The sequence below is a fragment of the Schistocerca gregaria genome, chromosome X, assembly GCF_023897955.1.
Source record: "Schistocerca gregaria isolate iqSchGreg1 chromosome X, iqSchGreg1.2, whole genome shotgun sequence".
In the NCBI taxonomy this organism is placed as follows: Eukaryota; Metazoa; Arthropoda; class Insecta; order Orthoptera; family Acrididae; genus Schistocerca; species Schistocerca gregaria.
This window is the reverse complement of record NC_064931.1, coordinates 775,427,563-775,447,412: the sequence shown is the minus strand read 5'-3', so window position 1 is coordinate 775,447,412 and position 19,850 is coordinate 775,427,563. Positions and strand designations below refer to the sequence as shown.

The window sequence follows — 19,850 nt, the reverse complement described above, 5'->3', positions numbered from 1 at the left end:
TTCGGAGGTGGCTGTATGGACCAAAACAATAAATAAAATGTGTACTAGACACAGATTCTAAAATACATATCTTAGGGGCTATGAGCATTTGTTCTACCTCGATACTGTGAAACACATCTCTTCTACTGCAAGCTCTTTGGTTTCCATATTTGGAAGAGATGTTATTGACCACAAGTCACAATGTCCAGCAGATATGGACACTAAAATGTCTACATTAAGGGCTGAGAACACTTGTCCACCTTCATTACTGTTAAACACATCTATTATATTCAACAAGTACCAACAACTTTTAATATATGCGTTTGGGAGAACATGTTTACCATACACGTTTTTCTTGTTTTGACCCATACTACCAATTCCGGAAGTTACGTACCCCACAATCTTAGAAAAAACAGTACTGCTGCATGTACAGGGTGCGGCGCTTAAATCCGGAAAAATATCATTTTGAATTTCCCGTCATACCGCAGTTCCACCGGAGGTCGCAACTGGCGTTCTTGAAAGCTATAGGCATCTAGTAAACAGTCAGAACCCGAAAACGGCCGTGATGTTACGGACAAGTGCGGAGTACAACTGCAGAGCAGCGATTATCGGAAGTTTTTGCGCTGATCGTTCGTCCAGTGAAATAGTTGGATTCTTCGGGTAGCCGAGATCAACTGTTTACGATATTGTGCTCAAGTATAATTGTTCGGAGAAGTCTGGGGAACGTTCTGTTAACCCGGCGAGGGAACCTCATTCGAGGAAACGCGTCTCACAAACTGAGGGAGCCATCGAAAGGCTCAGTGCTGATTTGGGAGGACCCGAAACAGTCTCTGAGGAAAATGGCATCAGTATTGGATGGCAGCGAGCGAACAATGCGTGAGATGGCAGAGGAGGACCTCATACGATCCATTTAGTCCAAAACTGGCTCTCCGATAACGTAGACATGTTCTGGTTAAAGGAGTTCTGTCCCCCGAATACTATGCTTGGAGCGTAGTCGAAAGAGTTACCAATAAGACGAGGCACCCTACTGTCGCATCTCTGCGCACTGCTATCGAAGTAGCATTCGCGAATATGGACAGCGCTGTTTTAAAGAGTGCGTGCGATCGCTTCAGCACAAGGCTGCAGGCAGTTATTGCGGCTGAAGGGGGTTGTATCGAGTAATGTTAATCTTGAAAGATACCGCTACTTATATGTAAAAGGATTTTTGTTTTCATTTGTTCAAAAAATGGTTCAAATGGCTCTGAGCACTATGAGACTTAACTTCGCCGGCCGGAGTGGCTGAGCGGTTCTAGGCACTGCAGTCTGGAACCGTGCGACCGCTACGGTTTAAGTAGTTCTAAGTTCTAGGGAACTGATGACCTCAGAAGTTAAGTCCCATAGTGCTCAGAGCCATTTTTGAACTTAACTTCTGAGATCATCAGTCCACTAGAACTTAGGACTACTTAAACCTAACGAACCTAAGGACATCACACACATCCATGCCCGAAGCAGGATTCGAACCTGCGACCGTAGTGGTCGCGCGGTTCCAGACTGTAGCGCCTACAACCTCTCGGCCACCACGGTCGGCTTTTCATTTGTATTTTGTTTTATTATATTTCCTTTTTAATAAAGTTTCATTTGTCCGGATCTAAGCGCCATACCCTGTGTTACAGTGTCAGAGGTATCAGAACGATTTTCGCTTATAGCTCTCCACTCGGTCGTTTCCGAACCAGGATCAGGTACGTACTGCCGATCCATCTACCCTTCTGCATCATCCATGAAAGTTTTCAACACCATTACGCAGTCACACTGTATATTCGAACTTTTCCCAATTTCTCACTACGCTGTGACTGAGTTAACCATTTCTGCCATTGTAATTCCTCCCTCAAACCATCCGACTTGAATTTCACCAGCAAGCGTCTTGTCTAGACACACGACTTGAAAAATACCAAGAAAGTGTACACAACGAGATTTGACAGCATCTCTTCTACACGGTTTAGCCACATTAATATGATCGCCACCTTCGTTCGATGTCAACGTGCAATAATCAATCACAGACGGCAGAGAGCGTCGCTAACACTTGAGGGAATATAAAACGTGTAGGAGGGACGAGGAAAACAACACAGTCGTTGTCGTAATGCGGAAACGGAACAATTTATCTGATGTCCATTGGGGCATGATCATTGGTTTTTGGGTCAAGGGTGGAAGCGTTTTCGAAACGGCTAAGTATGCAAACTGATCGCGTGCCGCAGTGTTTAAAGTACACCGTGCATGGAAAAATGGCACTAAACAACTGTGGTTCACCACGGGCCATATATGTCAGGGGTCAACGATGGCTGGGAGATGTGCACAGGCGAATAGACACACAGAAGTTGAACTCACCACCCTGATGAACGAAGGCGCTACTAACAATGTTTCCTCAACGATCGTTCAGAGAACGTTGCTTCATATGGAACTGTGTAGCAGGCGCCTGGTTCATGCACTCTTGCTGACTGTAGCCTATGGCAGCGAACACTGGAATTTGCACACGCCAATACCGTAAATGGACAACCAAAGAGGGGTAGCATTCATCTCACGCTAGGTGAGAAGAAACCTACGTCATAATGACGTAACGCTACGTCATCGTGACGTAAGTAACCTAAATCGACCAAATGAGTACGGATATCTATCTTTGCAGTTTTACCGATAACGTCAAAGCTAAATGAAAATACATGTGTACAAACGAAGTGGCAGGAGTTGTGTGATATGCTCATCCCAGTTGAATGAATTGTTAAATGTAATCCCAACAATTTGCGACGTTATTGTGTATTTCATGGACATAATTAATGTCTAAGCGAAGGAGCCAGAACAAAATCAAAATAAGCTTGTCATTCTTTTTAAATACGATGAATCGTGCATAAATCGTGTGGAGAGAAAAGTGAAGTAATTAATTATTAAGCTGCAATCCAAAGAATGTGGGGTGTTATTGTGTGTTTCGTAAACGTAACGAATATCTGTATGAAGGAGTCATAACCATAACGAAAGTTAAAAAAGTGTGTAGTCACGTTTTCAGTCCGATTAGTATTGAATAAATCATGTGTATAAAAACGTGAAATAGGAAGAAATTAAAGCGTTTCGTATTTTTATAAAATCCAATGAATTGTACATAATTTATGTGGGCAGAAACGTTAAACTGAGAAACTGAAGTGGTGCTGAATATAATTCTGAATGTTGCTAGAAACATTAAACCATCTAGTTCCATGTAATTTTTCCTTCGTGTTGTAAATCAACTAAAAAAGATAGTGAAATCTTTCAGACTATCTTCATGGATCTGCTCGAAAGTTCTCTGATCACCGTTAGAGAAAATGTTCAGAACGACGTACACGCTAGCAACACCGGACAATAGGGCAATGAAAGCACATAAACAAATAACAATGCAGATTCAAGACGCACGCAACAGTCGATATATACAGAATGCACACAACAGTCTATAGGACAACTCGTGAAACTCATGATGACGCGTGCCTACGTCACTATGAGGTAGGGCTCTCCTCACCTAGCGTGAGATGAATGCTACCCGCCTGGTTGATGCACCCTTGCTGACTGTAGTCTATGGCGGCGAACACTGGAATTTACACATGCCAATACCGCAACAGGACATCCACAGAGTGACGCCAGGTCGAATTTTTAGATGAAAAACGTTCTATACTCCACTGAAAAGATGGCGTCTGGCATGTACAGTCACGCAACAGTCATCGGAAGGGCGGAGGAAGGAGCGTTATGATCTGGGGACTGTTTTCGTGGCATTTCCTGGATGAACTCGTCATTCTGGAAGGCGCAATGAATCAACACAAGTATGTATCCATCACTGAGGACAATGTTCACCCCTATCAGAAAGGTCACAGTTCGTAGTAATACTAAAACAGAAGTAATGTCCGGCGTTCCCCAAAGAAGTGTTATAGGACCTCTATTGTTCCTGATCTATATTAACGACATAGGAGACAATCTGAGTAGCCGTATTAGATTGTTTGCAGATGATGCTGTCATTTACCGTCTTGTAAAGTCATCAGGTGATCAAAACTACTTGCAAAATGATTTAGATAAGATATCTGTATGGTGCGAAAAGTGGCAATTAACCCTGAATAAAGAAAAGTGTGAAGTTATTCACACGAGTACTAAAAGAAATCAGCTAAATTTTGATTACGCGATAAGTCACACAAATCTGAGGGCTGTTAATTCAGCTAGATACTTACAGATTCCAATTACAAATAACCTAAATTGGGACGATCACATAGATAATACTGTGGGTACAGCAAACCAAAGACAAAGACAAAGAATTCTAATCTCAAAGAAAGCAGGTGTTGACAGATGTGAAAATTACCGAACTATCAGTTTAATAAGTCACAGCTGCAAAATACTAACGTGAATTCTTTACAGACGAATGGAAAAACTAGTAGAAGCCGACCTCGGGGAAGATCAGTTTGGATTCCGTAGAAATGCTGGAACACGTGAGGCAATACTGACACTACGACTTACCTTAGAAAATAGACTAAGGAAAGGCAAACCTACGTTCCTAGCATTTGTAGACTTAGGGAAAGCTTTTGACAATGTTGACTGGAATACTCTCTTTCAAATTCTGAAGGTAGCAGGGGTAAAATACAGGGAGCGAAAGGCTATTTACAATTTGTACAGAAACCAGATGGCAGTCGAGGGACATGACAGGGAAGCAGTGGTTGGGAAGGGAGTGAGACAGGGTTGTATTCTCTGCCCGATGTTATTCAATTTGTATATCGAGCAAGCAGTAAAGGAAAGAAAAGAAAAGTTTGGAGTAGGCATTAAAATACATGGAGAAGAAATAAAAACTTAGAGGTTCGCCGATGACATCGTAATTCTGTCAGAGACAGCAAAGGACTTCGAAGAGCAGTTGAACGGAATGGACAGTGTCTTGAAAGGAGGGTATAAGATGAACATCAACAAAAACAAAACGAGGAAAATGGAATGTAGTAGAATTAAATGGGGTGATGGTGAGGGAATTAGATTAGGAAATGAGACACTTAAAAGAGTAAAGGAGTTTTGTTATTTGGGGAGCAAAATAACTGATGATGGTCGAAGTAGAATGTAGACTGTGAATGTAGACTGGCAATGGCAAGGAAAACGTTTTTGAAGAAGTGAAATTTGTTAACATCGAGACTAGATTTAAGTGTGAGGAAGTCGTTTCTGAAAGTATTTGTACGGAGTGTAGCCATGTATGGAATTGAAACATGGACGATACATAGCTTAGACAAGAAGAGAATAGAAGCTTTCAAAATGTGGTGCTACAGAAGAATGCTGACGATTAGATGGGTAGATCACATAACTAATGACGAGGTATTGAATAGAATTGGGGAGAAGAGGAGTTTGTGGCACAACTTGACTAGAAGAAGGGATCGGTTGGTAGGACATGTTCTGAGGACTCAAGGGATCACTAGTTTAGTACTGGAGGACAGCGTGGAGGGTAAAAATCGTGGAGGGAGACCAAGAGATGAATACACTAAGCAGATTCAGAAAGATGTAGGCTGCAGTAGGTACTGGGAGATGAAAAAGCTTGCACAGGACAGAGTAGCATGGAGAGCTGCATAAAACCAGTCTCAGCCACAACAACAACAGTGTCACAGACATGATACATGACCTGCAGTGGCAATCATTAAAACAAAGGTAAATTTCGTTACGACGGGATCTTTTCATGAAACTTCAATCACCAGTTTTCTCCTCCGATTGCGAAAACATTTTGTTGGCACCCACCTACGTAGGAAGAAATGATCATCACAACAAAATAAAAGAAATCAGGGCTCGCAAAGAAGAATTTAAGTGCTCGCTTTTCCCGCGTACCGTTCGACAGTGGAACGGTAGAGAGACAGCATCAAAGTAGTTCATTGAACTCTCTTCCAGGCACTTTATTGTGAATAGCAGAGTAAGGTGGCTTCTAACTGTAGGACAATGAAAAGTGTCACAGTATATGTTCATGGTTCAAAGAGCACCGGCATGATTACTGGCCTGCTCACCAAACGCCCCCCCCCCCCCCTCCCTCCCCCGTCTTCTTTTCCGGATTAAAACCCAAGTGAGAATCTGTTGGACTACCACAATTGGGCTGTTTGCGTTAAGGATCCTTAACAGTGAACCCTACTGCAGCTGGTCACGGGAATGGAGTTGGCGTGGCTCCACATCCCACTAAGTACCTTCCATAACCCTCTTCCTGCACGTCCGCAGTGGTCACATTAATGCGACTGGACCGTACTATTAAAACTGTCATGAGCTGCGATTTATAATTTGAGTTCATGAAGAAAAGATTAATAACCCTTACATACTACGATTAGAAACACGGCGTCCTAGGGCCCCCAAAAAGTTGTAGAAGTGTGTAGACTCACCCGGGGACGGATGTGGAGTTAGCGACGACGTCGGGCACGCTCTCGCGGCTGAGCTCGTCGGCCATGGCGACCTTGAGCTGGTGGCCGAAGCTGGCCAGGTCTTCCCGGAAGGCGTCGCTGGCGGGCGTCAGCGCCGGGGGCAGCGGCGTCGCCGTGCCGCCCTCGCCGTCCACGTCCGCGTCGCCACCTCCGTCCACCAGCGCTTCCTCCGGCTCTTCGTTGTAGATGACGAAGTAAGCGAACGTCAGGTAGATGACGGATATTATGAAGGAAGGTATGGGGATTGCCATGGCGTACACCAGGTTCATGTACACCTGGTGCATGTCGAGGTCGCTGATGACGAGCCCGGGGTCCACCTTGCTGTAGTAGCACGAGAAGTTGGTGCCGGGCGTCTCGTACAGTCCGACGAAGATGGTGCAGTTGAGCATCGGCGGGTAGCCGCAGCCCTTGACGTTGGGGAACAGCTTGGCGAAGGTGAAGTACCACTCGGAGTCGTTGCCCATGAGCCCCGTGCGCGGCTCGAGCGGCTGGTCCTCGTCGCCGGAGAAGTCTGCCTCGTCGTCCTCGTCCTTCTGCGGCTCGAAGTACTCGTAATCGCGCAGCGCGCGCTCCACTCGCGCCTCTCCGTCCTCCTCGGCCTTCCTTTCCTCGCCTCCCTCTTCCCCTTCGGATGGTCTCAGCTTGTAGTTCACCCGGATCTGCGTGCACTCGTACACCTCCTTGGTGCAGCCCTCGCGGCACGAACTCCAGGTGCAGTTGGACACACCTTGTTGCTTTAGCGTGTCGACCGTCTGACACCACGCCGGGTTCGTGTCGAACTCCATGAAGATGGTGGTGAAGGCCGGATCGATCACGAAAGGCACGAGGAAGAGGAAGGCGAAGAGGCTGAAAGTCCCGAGGAGGATGAAGAACGCAGTGGTGTAAAACAGCAGTTTCTGCAAGAATGTCGGTGGGATGACCTCGGGTTCCTCCGCCATGGCAGTGGTAGTAGAAGTCACGGCTCCCGCATCGCCGCGCCCTCAGCGATCACCGCTCCTCCATGGCCTGCCACACTACACCACATTCACAATCACGTACACACTACTCTGTGGCCCGTACACGAATTCGACGTGCTGTGCATATTAATAAGTCTCACATTAATCGATATCTGATGCACTTCTGTATCGGAAAATGCCTAAATGAGGCATAATTCTGTATCGGGTAATGACTATATGAGGCATACGTCTTTAGATTTGTGACCAAAAAATGCTTCTGTGAGTATAACTGTACATTTTTAGTATTTCCTCGATTATCTGGTGCTGGATGAGTGGGAATCAATGTGCTTGATCAGAGATTTCTGTTGTATTCACGGACTCGTGATTTCTTGTCAGGAAGGTCGCAGTTCGTAGTAATAGACGGCAAATCATCGGGTAAAACTGAAGTGATATCAGGTGTTCTACAGGGAAGCGTCCTGGGACCTCTGCTGTTCCAGATCTATATAAATGACCGGGGTGACAATGTGAGCAGTTCTCTTAGGTTGTTCGCAGATGATGCTGTAATTTACCGTCTAGTAAGGTCATCCGAAGACCAGTGTCAGTTGCAAAGCGACTTAGTAAAGATTGCTGTATGATGTGGCAGGTGGCAGTTGACGCTAAATAACGAAAAGTGTGAGGTGATCCACATGAGCTCCAAAAGAAATCCGTTGGAATTCGATTACTCGATAAATAGTACAATTCTCAAGGCTGTCAATTCAACTAAGTACCTGGGTGTAAAAATTACGAACAACTTCAGTTGGAAAGACCACATAGATAATATTGTGGGGAAGGCGAGCCAAAGGTTGCGTTTCATTGGCAGGACACTTAGAAGATGCAACAAGTCCACTAAAGAGACAGTTTACACTACACTCGTTCGTCCTCTGTTAGAATATTGCTGCCTGGTGTGGGATCCTTACCAGGTGGGATTGACGGAGGACATCGAAAGGGTGCAAAAAAGGGCAGCTCGTTTTGTAGTATCACGTAATAGGGGAGAGAGTGTGGCAGATACGATACGCGAGTTGGGATGGAAGTCATTAAAGCAAAGACCTTTTTCGTCACGGCGAGATCTATTTACGAAATTTCAAAAAAAAAAAAAGGTTCAAATGGCTCTGAGCACTATGGGACTCAACTGCTGTGGTCATCAGTCCCCTAGAACTTAGAACTACTTAAACCTAACTAACCTAAGGACATCACACACATCCATGCCCGAGGCAGGATTCGAACCTGCGACCGTAGCAGTCGCACAGTTCCGGACTGCACGCCTAGAACCGCGAGACCACCGCGGCCGGCTACGAAATTTCAGTCACCAACTTTCTCTTCCGAATGCGAAAATATTTTGTTGAGCCCAACCTACATAGGTAGGAATGATCATAAAAATAAAATAAGAGAAATCAGAGCTCGAACAGAAAGGTTTAGGTGTTCGTTTTTCCCGCCACTGTTCGGGAGTGGAATGGTAGGGAGATAGCATGATTGTGGTTCGATGAACCCTCTGCCAAACACTTAAATGTGAATTGCAGAGTAATCATATAGATGTAGACCCAACCAACTCGCGCACGCATGCCCTGACCGTGACACGGCTGGCCACAGTTCCTGTCGGGCCGTCGGCGTCTCAGGGCGTTACCGCCGACGGAATAGGTCGCGCCATGGCTGAGCTCGGGTCTGCAGCGCCCTCTGCCTTTTGCATATAAGGAGGAGCGCTGGCCCCGAGACGGACAGTCTATTGTCGATTGTCTATTGCTAGCCTTTCGTGGAGTTTATATCGGAGCCATTGCAGTGTGATATTTGTTGTTGCATTCGACTATGCTCAGTACACGGACTACTCTTGGCTATTACTTGGACTTGTATTGCTGGTGCACGTTTCGTCAGAAATAAAGATAAGTTATCTCTTCATTCTAGCTGGCGCAGTTCTTGTCATTAATTATTTTTCGACTAACAGACATAGCTACATCCTGGTCACTACCCACGCTTTATACAATTTGTGGTGGCTGCCCCAAAAGTACCGCCGAGGACATATGGTTTGGGAGCCGTCACAAAAATTTCAGGTTTTCTTTTCAGATAAGTTTTGAGTTATTTTGTGGCACTTCCGACTTCACCTTGGGGAAATAGTTGTACCTATATACGGTACAAAACAAGTTGTGAAGTGATTGTTGGTTCCATCAATGAAGGAATATCACACGGTGTTGTCAGCTGTTGCCGTGCTAAATACATTTTCAGTTCAGCTAAACAAAAGGTACATTTGCCATCCACAGTGCTTTCCTAGGCATGGACCTATTGCTGTTGCCTTCCTCTGACCTTTGAACTGAAATGCCCAGTCATTTATAGTTTAATATAGACTCTGAGCCATGAAGCAACTTGACAGATAAAAATCCTAAGACTGACTGGGGATAGAATCCGAGACGTTTGGATCTGTAGTTTGGCACTTTACAACTGAGCCAGCCACGTACGTTCAGCTATGTTATTTATTCTGTTATTAAGATTTTATTCTAGTTGAGATGTAAGATTCCATCTTGAGTCACCCGTAAGGGACGCTTCGTGATACCAAGTATACGTGTGTGAGTTCTAGCGCAAGAAACCAGTAAAGAGGAATACGTGCATGACTTTATCCTTAGAACACTGAAGAGGGGAAATGTTACGTTGTTACTAAACTATCGTATTTCACAATACCATATTTGATTCACACGAAGTCATAATTTGTAGTTTGTGCGGTAGTTAATTTCGAGTATAAGATCTCCAACGGTATGTCACATACAAAATAAGTACAAAATGTCCGGTTTTGCACTCTAACAAATTGCGCGAACCACAAATTGGTGAGAGCTGCAGTCGTACACTTGAGGGGGGATAGTAATCTAGCGTTAAACAAACGCCAGCATGTACCAGGATCAGACTGCTTTCATAATAAAGCGGTCAGCGCGTCTGACTGCTATGCGAAGAAGACGGGTTAAAGTCCCGGTACTGCCGGGGATTTTTCCTTAGTAGGAGGACGGGAAAGGGGTCAAATCAGCCTTGTGAGGTCAGTTGATAAGCTACCTGAATGAGAAGTAGCGGCTTCAAGGTCTGTAAAGCCTACAACGCTAGGAAGAGCAATGTGCGGTCACTAGACAGACACCATGCTCGTACATACTGCATCTGAAAGACACCACACGGCAGAGGATGACAGTGGTCAGTCGGCTTCGAAGAATTAAGTAAGATTGGTTCCGTCGACATCGCGGCCATTAGAGACGGAGCACAAGCTTGGATTGAGGATGGGGAAGGAAAAAGGCCGCGCCCTATCAAAGGAAGTATCCCGGCATTTGTCACGGAAAACCTAAATCCGGATGGCCGGACGTGGCTTTAAACCGTTGTCCTCCCGAATGCGAGTCCATTTCGTTCCGTGTCGGGTTAGAGCGGTCCTCTAGGCCTGTTTGCGGATGTATGTATTTTTTATGTACTATATCACCACCAACTGAACTGATCGTAGTGGGCTCAAGGGGGACACTAGTTATGGAGCCTGGTGGTGATTCCAGAACATGCCGGTTTCTGTCCCAGAACGTGTGAACGTTTTCATCTTTTGTGATTTCTTGAGAGAGTGTTATCTAGCGTATTCCGATTTCGCAAAGCGTCCTTTACTGATAGGTCAGTAGTCAGAGTGACTGGTTACTACGCGGATAACCCTGGTTTAATTCCTGCTTCTTTCAGGGAAATTTCCTTGGTGGGAGAAGTGGAGAACAGGACGCACACAGCCTCTTGATGCCTGCTGAGCAGCTACTTGAGTGAGAAGTACGACTCGAAGGGAAAAAAAAAACGTGCACACACACACACACACACACACACACACACACACACACACACACACACACACAGACAGAAATTCTGGAAGAAATATGTGCTGACACCAAGCTCCTCCATACCGCATCCGTCCGAATAATGCCATTTTCAGAGGATTTTAGGGCGGCCGTTTGGTTCCGACTGGCCCGGCTGGGTCAGAACACAGAGCTTTGCTTTGTCTTCACAGCGGACTCAAGATGGAATCTTACGATTCCGATATCGATTGCAGTGCAATTTCAGTATCGGAAAAAATTCCACAGCTCAGGTATAACATGGTTAGCCCAATAAATAAGTTCTAACGTGATTTTACTTCTGTGTTGAGCTGCAGGTGTTTCAATAGTTGGCTGATTAAGCCCTATTAGATGCCAGAAGAATGCGAGAGGAAGAGGGACAAATCAATTAAAGGATTATGATATTGATGGCTGCTTTCTTTTTTCGATAGATGACCATCTTTCTGTAAGTCAACATCCAGTTGAATTGTAGCTACTACACTTGTTCCTCGAACTCAAAATGAAGAAAGAAATAAGGTGTGACTTTTTTTAAGGAACTGTTAAATACGTCGTTTTGAGAGTTCTTTGGAACTAGAGAATAGTGGGGCACAGCTATTAGCGGTTACGTGTCTGAGTCGTATATTCGTGCAACTTAACTTTGTGAGACACACTCGAGCTTGATGACTTTTTTGTAGGTCACATCTATGACTATAACAGAGGAATTGTAACCATAGTAATCCAAAGGCAGGTTTAAAAAAGTTGCATTATTTTTGTATGTATTTATTGCGTATGGCTGGATGCCCCTAAACGAAAATTTCATACAGTTAGTTCGACATCAGTACGTTCGAGCGATTGATGAACGAGATTAGGATCACAGACGAAAGACGGTTAATAAAAATACCCATACATTGACTACTCATTATGCCTTTGCAGTAATTTGTAGTTAAAAAGAGATTCGATAGCATATGCCCTGACTGAAAATGTATTGTATCTGTTACTCTGGGAAGATTCATGACACCTCCGAAATATTTTATAAATTTTTTACATATGAATACAAAAGACTTTTTGCAACTATATTTTATTGATAATTTAATGGGTGTTCGGTTAATATGTTTATAATTAGTTAATGACTTAATCGTATGTGTATTTATGATTCATGTGTCGTAACTAAGATACGCTAGTCCACTCTAACTACAACTGAATGATTCAGCAGAGTAGCACCAGCTTTTTACATTGCTTCTTTGCAACACTGCGAGCGGTTCTAGGCGCTACAGTCTGGAACCGCAAGACAGCTACGGTAGCAGGTTCGAATCCTGCCTCGGGCGTGGATGTGTGTGATTTGAAATTTTAAAGTGACAAGTATTATCACAGGAACAATTTCTCTGAAAAAATTTATTAAAGTTCTGTTCCTTTTTATGCGTCTGAGAGAAATGTTACTTACAGCCATTGAAACGATACAAAACGATTAAAAAGCGTTAGTAACTGATAGATATAATTGTACGCAGAGTATTTGTATTTTACCAAGAAAGGCTTACATTTCTGTGTTTGCATGACTATCACTATGTGGGATTTTTCTATCAGGAGAAAATAAATGAATGAATTTCCAGTTCATAAGAGATTGCCTGTAAGCCACTACTTAAGGTAAATATGCGATCACGAAGGCGCGAGAAAGAAAACTGCCGCAATGGCACTCTGCAAATGGAATTTACTTTACCATTTAGTAAAGGACAGGAAACAATTTGGATAAACATTTTCGCTACTTACGGAACGTATTTGAGTCTACATAAACAGCTATAGTTAGTTTTCATTAACTTCCTGCCACTCGTTACAAATTAATATGTTCGTTTTGGAAAAACCGATCACTAAATGAGTTATCAGCTTTAAGGTGTAAGAATTAGAGCCACTGTGGATAGGAGATTATTAGCGTGACGGATTCAGCTTCCATTTTGCTGAATGGGAACGTCCAGTAGAGCGCACGTGCTTACTGCGTCTGTGACGATGGGAAGTGGCTTCACACTTACTAATGTGAAGTTGTGCAGACAGCTCCTCGAACGCAATGGAGGTGAAGTAAGTTTTGCTCACACTGTATAATCCATTTTCCATTCATGAGGCGGAGTGGAAAAGGAAGTGTCATTTCCGATATGGACAAAAGTATGGGGACACTTCACACCAGATACTCATTAGAACATGCTTCCTTACTTAATACTAATTTCCCCTTTCGAAAAAAGAAGACAAATTTTCATCCGTTACCTTTACCCAACAAGTGATGACGTAGTCAGACAGATATTAATGGACTTTAAACATAGTGACCAAGAATGCAAAAAATTATTTGTTATTATGATATACGCCGTAGATGAAGAGGAAAAAATAATCTGGCTTTGATTGTGTAAAGTCATTTATTTTCCAAAATATATTTGGAAAAGTGCAATCAAATGAACATAAAGATTGAAAGTTTATTTTCGGGATGGGTTTGCGGTTTCGGCCGTGGTTTGGAGCCTGCGTTAAACTATAGGTCCGACATAAATTGGTGGAAAAGTCAGCTCAAACATCGGGGGGAGGGGGGGGGGGGGGAGGGGGGAGGCAACGCCATACGACCTCCAGCAAGACCATGCATAGTGAAGCAGTCTACTACTCAAACCAATCTTCGAGCTGATGACAACATTACAATCTCATCCGAACCTATCACAGCAATATTAGAAAAACCGTAATAAAATTATTCATTGAATTAAATTTTGGAAACAATAGTTTATATTTATCTTCACAATGTACTTACTTTGGCACTGACCAGTAAATTTTATGCTCGGTGAATGTATTTTTTTAAAAGTATCCTGATAAATTAATTGAGTTCACAAAATGTAAAGTTAGTTAGACATGGAAGGAACACATCAAAAATGGCAGAGGCCTCAAGAGACAATATTTTAACTATGAAAAGTGTTTTACAACACAATAAATAGTGAGATAATTAATTCATTTTAGATGTAAATTAGCATCGATGCAGTACGACCAATTACTCGTAGCTAAGATCTACTCAGTTGAAAGAACTATAATCATGTGTGCAAAAAAGAAAACAGGGATTGCTGCGAATAGGGATAATTCCATTGACTGTAGAAGATTACTCTGACTTCAAAGAAGCTGCAGTACAATGTGACAAGAGTTTTTGTTTACTGAAACGTTACAATTACATTTCATTGGCCAGAAAACAGAGAAGAAAAAACGAATCAGACCATTTGCACATATTTTTAGACATCTTTATGTGTTCGTTTCCTGCTGCTTGTTATCAGCATTAAAAGGCTTTTTGTGCTCACTTAGTAGAGTTAGCCATTATTTTAAGGAACATATGCACAACATGTAATTTTCTTAGTTCGAATTTCACGGGAAGAAACAAAACAGATTCTTATAAACATCGCATTTCGGCAACCAAAAAGGAAAATGGTGTTTTGTGTTTTGAGAGGTCTCAATTCTTCTCTCAATTCAGCCTTACACATATAAAACTGATAAGTCATTGTGTTTTGGTGGAGAACAGACTGTAATATGACATTGAAATTAGGAACAAGGAACTTGAGATTCACAAGTACTGATAAGCCCATATGTTGAAAGTGGTCATGAGGCAGTTGCCCACATTTCAAATTTATTCTGGGTTAACACAAGTTTTGTCCGACCCACATAATTTAGAACTAACCTCTTAACTTCACATAGTCTCCACTAATTTAGTTTGAGAAACTCAGTTTCAGTTCTACAATTCAAAAAACACACTATAAGCACGCATATTGGACCATGATCTGCAGATGTCTGTGACTGTGAGATGACATCACGTGTGTCGTACATAGTAGGCGACGTTCTTTCTTTGTCTCCTATCGTTTCTGTTTATTACACCGTCTATAGCAGGACACAAGTAAGAAGTCCTAAGTACCCGTATTTGAAGCTAATTTCTGTAGAATTACAGTTTTAAGTGCTTCCTGAACTAGTCTTTGACATACAAACGCCAACAGAATGAACATCTAAGACATATGCACAGCACAAAAATTATCTCCATTAGACATTTTGTCACAAATGAAAATAATTTTTTTCATATATGGGCCACAGAATGATTAGTAGCGGTACTTATTATAAAACAACAAAAATTATCATCTAGAAGTGGCATATAAGTGTAGGAAAGGCGAATAAGAAAACAATATAAAATAATACGCTATGCAATAGAATAGAGTGCAAGCCAATAAAGAAATAAAAGAAGAGAAAAAAGAACTAAGTTAAGTGCAAGGACACAACTTTGTGTGTTTCCTAACACACAGGTACAAAGTAAGAAAGTTTGATGGTTTAGTTTCTATAGGTTACTTACTCGTAAAATAGTGACTACAGTAACATGCACTTAACGTTAATTTTGCAGTAATACGAGAATTGCAGTATTCTAAATTGTCCAAAAAACTAATGATATAATCTTGATTTAAGAAAACCTAACCAAGCATAGCACTTTGTAAACACAGTGTGAAATTTGTGTAGTGTTTAATCGTAATATAACTAACATTCATTACAGCATTTACATTCTGTACATTGAACTGATTGATGGTGAGGTGCATGTTATAACATACAGATATGGAGCAGTCAGAAATCTTAATACGCTACGTATCTGTAGGTTATTGGTGCTGAAATTGTGTGTGATATTGATATTAATGAGAATAAGAAACAGTTATTTATTTAAATCACAAGGGGATCATTTATGCATCCCCATTATAGTTGTTCTAGACAATTACAGGGCAGCCAATAAAAGAATAAGCAGAAAGTTCAACGGTAAGCGTTAACGAAATACATCTACTGCTGGCCTGCCTAAGGTTTCTTGGTGTGATGTAATTATATTTAGTGTAGTATGCGCTTACAGCAATATCTTTAATGTATAACAGTGCTGTGTAACAAAATCAGTGACAATAACTGTTCACTGACGATAAAGCGTTATTTGTAGAAAATTGCATTACCTAGTAACCAAGTAGTACAGTGTACTATTGCAGATATAGAAAAATAATGTAGCTGACTACAGACGATAGTAAACAGGCGCTGTTTAGTTTTGTAGTATATTTACATTCTCATATTAATAGATGCAAAGCAAGCTTAATTATATTCATGCTTTTTCAAATGCAGGTAATGTTTTTTCGGTCTTCAAAAAATGGTAGTTCTAAATCCTCGAATTTATACTCTTATGGTAAACCAAGAAATGTTAGCCAAAATTGATGGACAGAAATTGGACTCTAGACAGCAACAATAAATGAGCGCTCAGCCTGTCGACATTTCAGCAGAGAATAGCTCGCCGATTCGGAAAAGCCGAATACATTTTTTTCATTTCCTTTTTTACTTCAATGTTACTGGGGTAAAGTTATAATTCTACACGACTTCTTTCCGTGCGTCCCTCTGCTGGTGTTACAAATTTTCGTTCCGTATTATCTACTGCAGCTTGCAGCACACAGGGAGCCGTACATTACTAATGATCATTCAAGCAAATATATTTCAAATGAAGCGGTGCAATGCAGGGGGTGTAATCCTATCATGCACGCATAGTTATAGCTTGGTTTTAAAAGAGCGAGTGGTAGTTTTTACTGCGGTTGCTACAAAGGGAATGTAGTAGGTATATTGACTAAAGTACTTCATCGCTTGTGGGCTGCACCCAACGACTTCCGTTACCTCGTAAAGCTGCATCACGAAACTGTCTGAATAAACTGGAGAAACATATTTACAACGTAAGAAAAGATTATGGCAATACTGTAGTAAAATGTTTAAAGAAGCATTCTGTCGGAGGCTACGTAAGAGAGAGAGAAAATAGTAGTAGGCCTGTACGACTGTTATACTCAACCACTGATAACTGTAATTACGTGTAGGACAGAGATGTTGTGAGTACACTGGCACACAACACAGAAGAGAACAAACCAGTAGTTACAGAGGGAGCAGGCGCGACTGAGAGCCACGGCAAGCTGGCGGTTTGCGGGGCGAATGCGCCGCCGCCGCCACGGCGCTGCCGGCAGCGCCACAGCTGCGCCACGCCGCCGGCTCGGCACGGCACGGACCGCCTCGCCGCCACCGCTCCCCTCACGACCGGCTCGGTACGGCTCAGCCGATCGTCCCACAACACCATCGATCTGCTGCCTCCGCACTTAACCTCTTTTTGCAAGAAAGCCGCGATGTCAGGTATCCTTCACTCGCTGCTCCTCCTAAGCCTATTACTCTTAAATGGCTCTTCGGGCTGCTCGTGGACCGCCTCTTTTCTTTTATGTACACTAGCGCCCGGGCTTATACGGAGTAGCGGATGGGCTGCTGGAAGACCGTCAAAGCCACTGAGGCGCCAGATGCGATCGATGGATCACTTCGTCAAAGGGTGGCTCGTAAAATGTTTATTTTCACGCAGCGAAGTGACGGTATTTCCACAAGTACGTAGAATTAACCAATTACATTGTAAAGCTATTAAGAATCGATATTATGTTTACTGGAATGTACAGTTAGAAAGCAACAATTTCCCCGTAGTGCAGGCCGGCCGGAGTGGCCGTGCGGTTCTAGGCGCTACAGTCCGGAACCGCGTGAACGCTACGGTCGCAGGTTCGAATCCTGCCTCGGGCATGGATGTGTGTGATGTCCTTAGGTTAGTTAGGTTTAAGTAGTTCTAAGTTCTAGGGGACTGATGATCACAGAAGTTAAGTCCCATAGTGCTCAGAGCCATTTGAACCTGTAGTGCATTTTCGGACTGTTTCAAACACAAATTACGCTTTAGTCAAGAAAAGTATACAAATAATCGTTAGTAAATTATGTATAAATTTATTAATCACCTAATAATGTTCAATTATTGCTATAGAATTAGAGCTACTTATTACTAACTTTACTATCAGACCAATCTAAATCTTGGTTTTGATTGGTTCCCCTATAAACTGATGATAAATGGGTCAGTTCTGAATGATGATAAAATTACATGCAGACAGCAACAAGGAAACTCATTACTTTGTAAATGACTATTGTTTCATCCATAAACTATGACTGTGAAAATAAGAGGAGTTATCCTACATGTATCAGGGACCGATGGCCTTTGTAGTTTGGTCCCATCAACGCCCACAAAACAAGCAACCTATATGTATCACATATCAGTTAGTAGGATGATTGGTTATTGGTAGATCTTCAGCATGTTTGGGCTTATTGAAGTAAAGCCAGAAACCAAGGGAGCTTGTTTACATAGTAATATCGATATATGACAGATACCTTATTCAGTTATCACATACAAATGAAACCAACAAAATTCACATTTACAGGATGTTGATACGATAATGTATGTCTTTACATAAGAACTAAAACCCTGGGGAAGCAGTGATTCCTAGATGAAGACTGAGACAGTAAAAACGCTAATCAAAAGGCAATAGAAGGATTTAATTATTAAGGTTGAAACGTCCTATTGGAAAAATTATACAAGACTGTGCTTAAACTGACACACAATATTTTTTTAGCGCAACGCAATCTGACTTTCAGTAATCCCTACAAGAGAATGGCCCTGACTAACATTAACCTATACGTTTCACAAATCACTTACCTCACAGAAATCTTCGTTACTCGAACTACTGCAATACAGCGAGCGCCATTACTGCCAGCTAACTAAAAGTTTCAAACTACGGAAGGCACTAACTACTGATAGGCATAGTTAGCAAATGAAAGATTTTGATAGAGAACAATGTATTTACCTCAATAGTGATCATATATATAGCAGTTCATGACATCCAGTCTTACAAATTTCAAAACTCCGGCATTTCTCTCCTCACATCCACCACTGTTGGCGGCTCGCCTCCAACTGCGCAATGCTACGCGCCGCTAAGAGCCAACTGCCCAACGCTACAATGGCGAGTATTACAACAATGCCAACCAGACACAGACTGCACGCAGCACAACCAGTGATTTTCATACAGAGGTGGTGTTACAAATAAAAAAAACCTAAACAGCCTACTTTCAAGATTTCCATTTATTGCTGCCCTGGAACTGTCATGAATACCCACTATGGTTACCATGAAGTAAGGATGGTACATCAACAAAGATACAAAATATTCCAATGGAAGTACTGTTACATAAATGTCTGTTGACAAATATAAGTCATTTTTCTTAACCAGTGTGAGATGAAAATATGCACTGTGACATTTGTATATGACTATTTCACTGAAATGGTCATATGGACTGCTACCAAAAGGTAAGTATTGGAAACTAAGTTTGTGATATGGAATATGTTGTATTCACTTTCCCATCAGATTATGAAAAATAAACATTAACTTTCAAACTCATCTCAACTTAAGGAATTATGTTTGAAAATTGAATAGCCAAATCCCCATATATTTGTAATACATTACATTGGTTTAATATTAGTTAAAAGGACGGATAAATATGAAAATGGTTGTTACATAAGCAAATAAATGTTTTAAAGGCGGCAAATAAAACAGTTATCTTAGGACTCGCTTTATCTTATATAAATGAATTATCAGATCTAATATCTGTCGAATAATAAATTTACAAACATAAATCATTTATAGAAAAGGAAACAGTCAAAATGCAGGAGTGAAAAATGGCAGTATCTGTTTGTGATAAGAAATATTTATAAAGTTATAATATGAAGTAATGTGTTATTATTTGTGATAAAAATATGAATGAATCGTAAAAACCTACACACACATTTCTAGCTATAATTCTGATAGTTAATTAAG

General features: G+C 42.0%; 1 protein-coding gene across 15 annotated transcripts in view; it reads right to left on the bottom strand.

The window, feature by feature from the left end:
* Positions 1-17,182, bottom strand: part of LOC126297542 (protein tipE) — a 205,226-nt gene extending 188,044 nt beyond the window's left edge. For 2 of the 15 annotated variants that reach the window (XR_007552537.1, XM_049988457.1), the window contains exons 1-2: positions 17,004-17,107; positions 6,342-7,385 (exon numbers count right to left, since the gene is read on the bottom strand). Coding sequence is in view for 10 of the 15 variants with exons in the window: in XM_049988457.1 (XP_049844414.1) it covers positions 6,342-7,318 (977 nt within the window). In the remaining 5 variants the exon portion in view is untranslated. Of the gene's footprint in view, positions 1-6,341; positions 7,394-16,815 lie in introns of all 15 variants that reach the window. The other 13 variants (XM_049988465.1, XM_049988462.1, XM_049988459.1 and 10 more) reach the window with 13 other exon arrangements.
* Between the last annotated feature and the right edge of the window lie 2,668 nt (positions 17,183-19,850).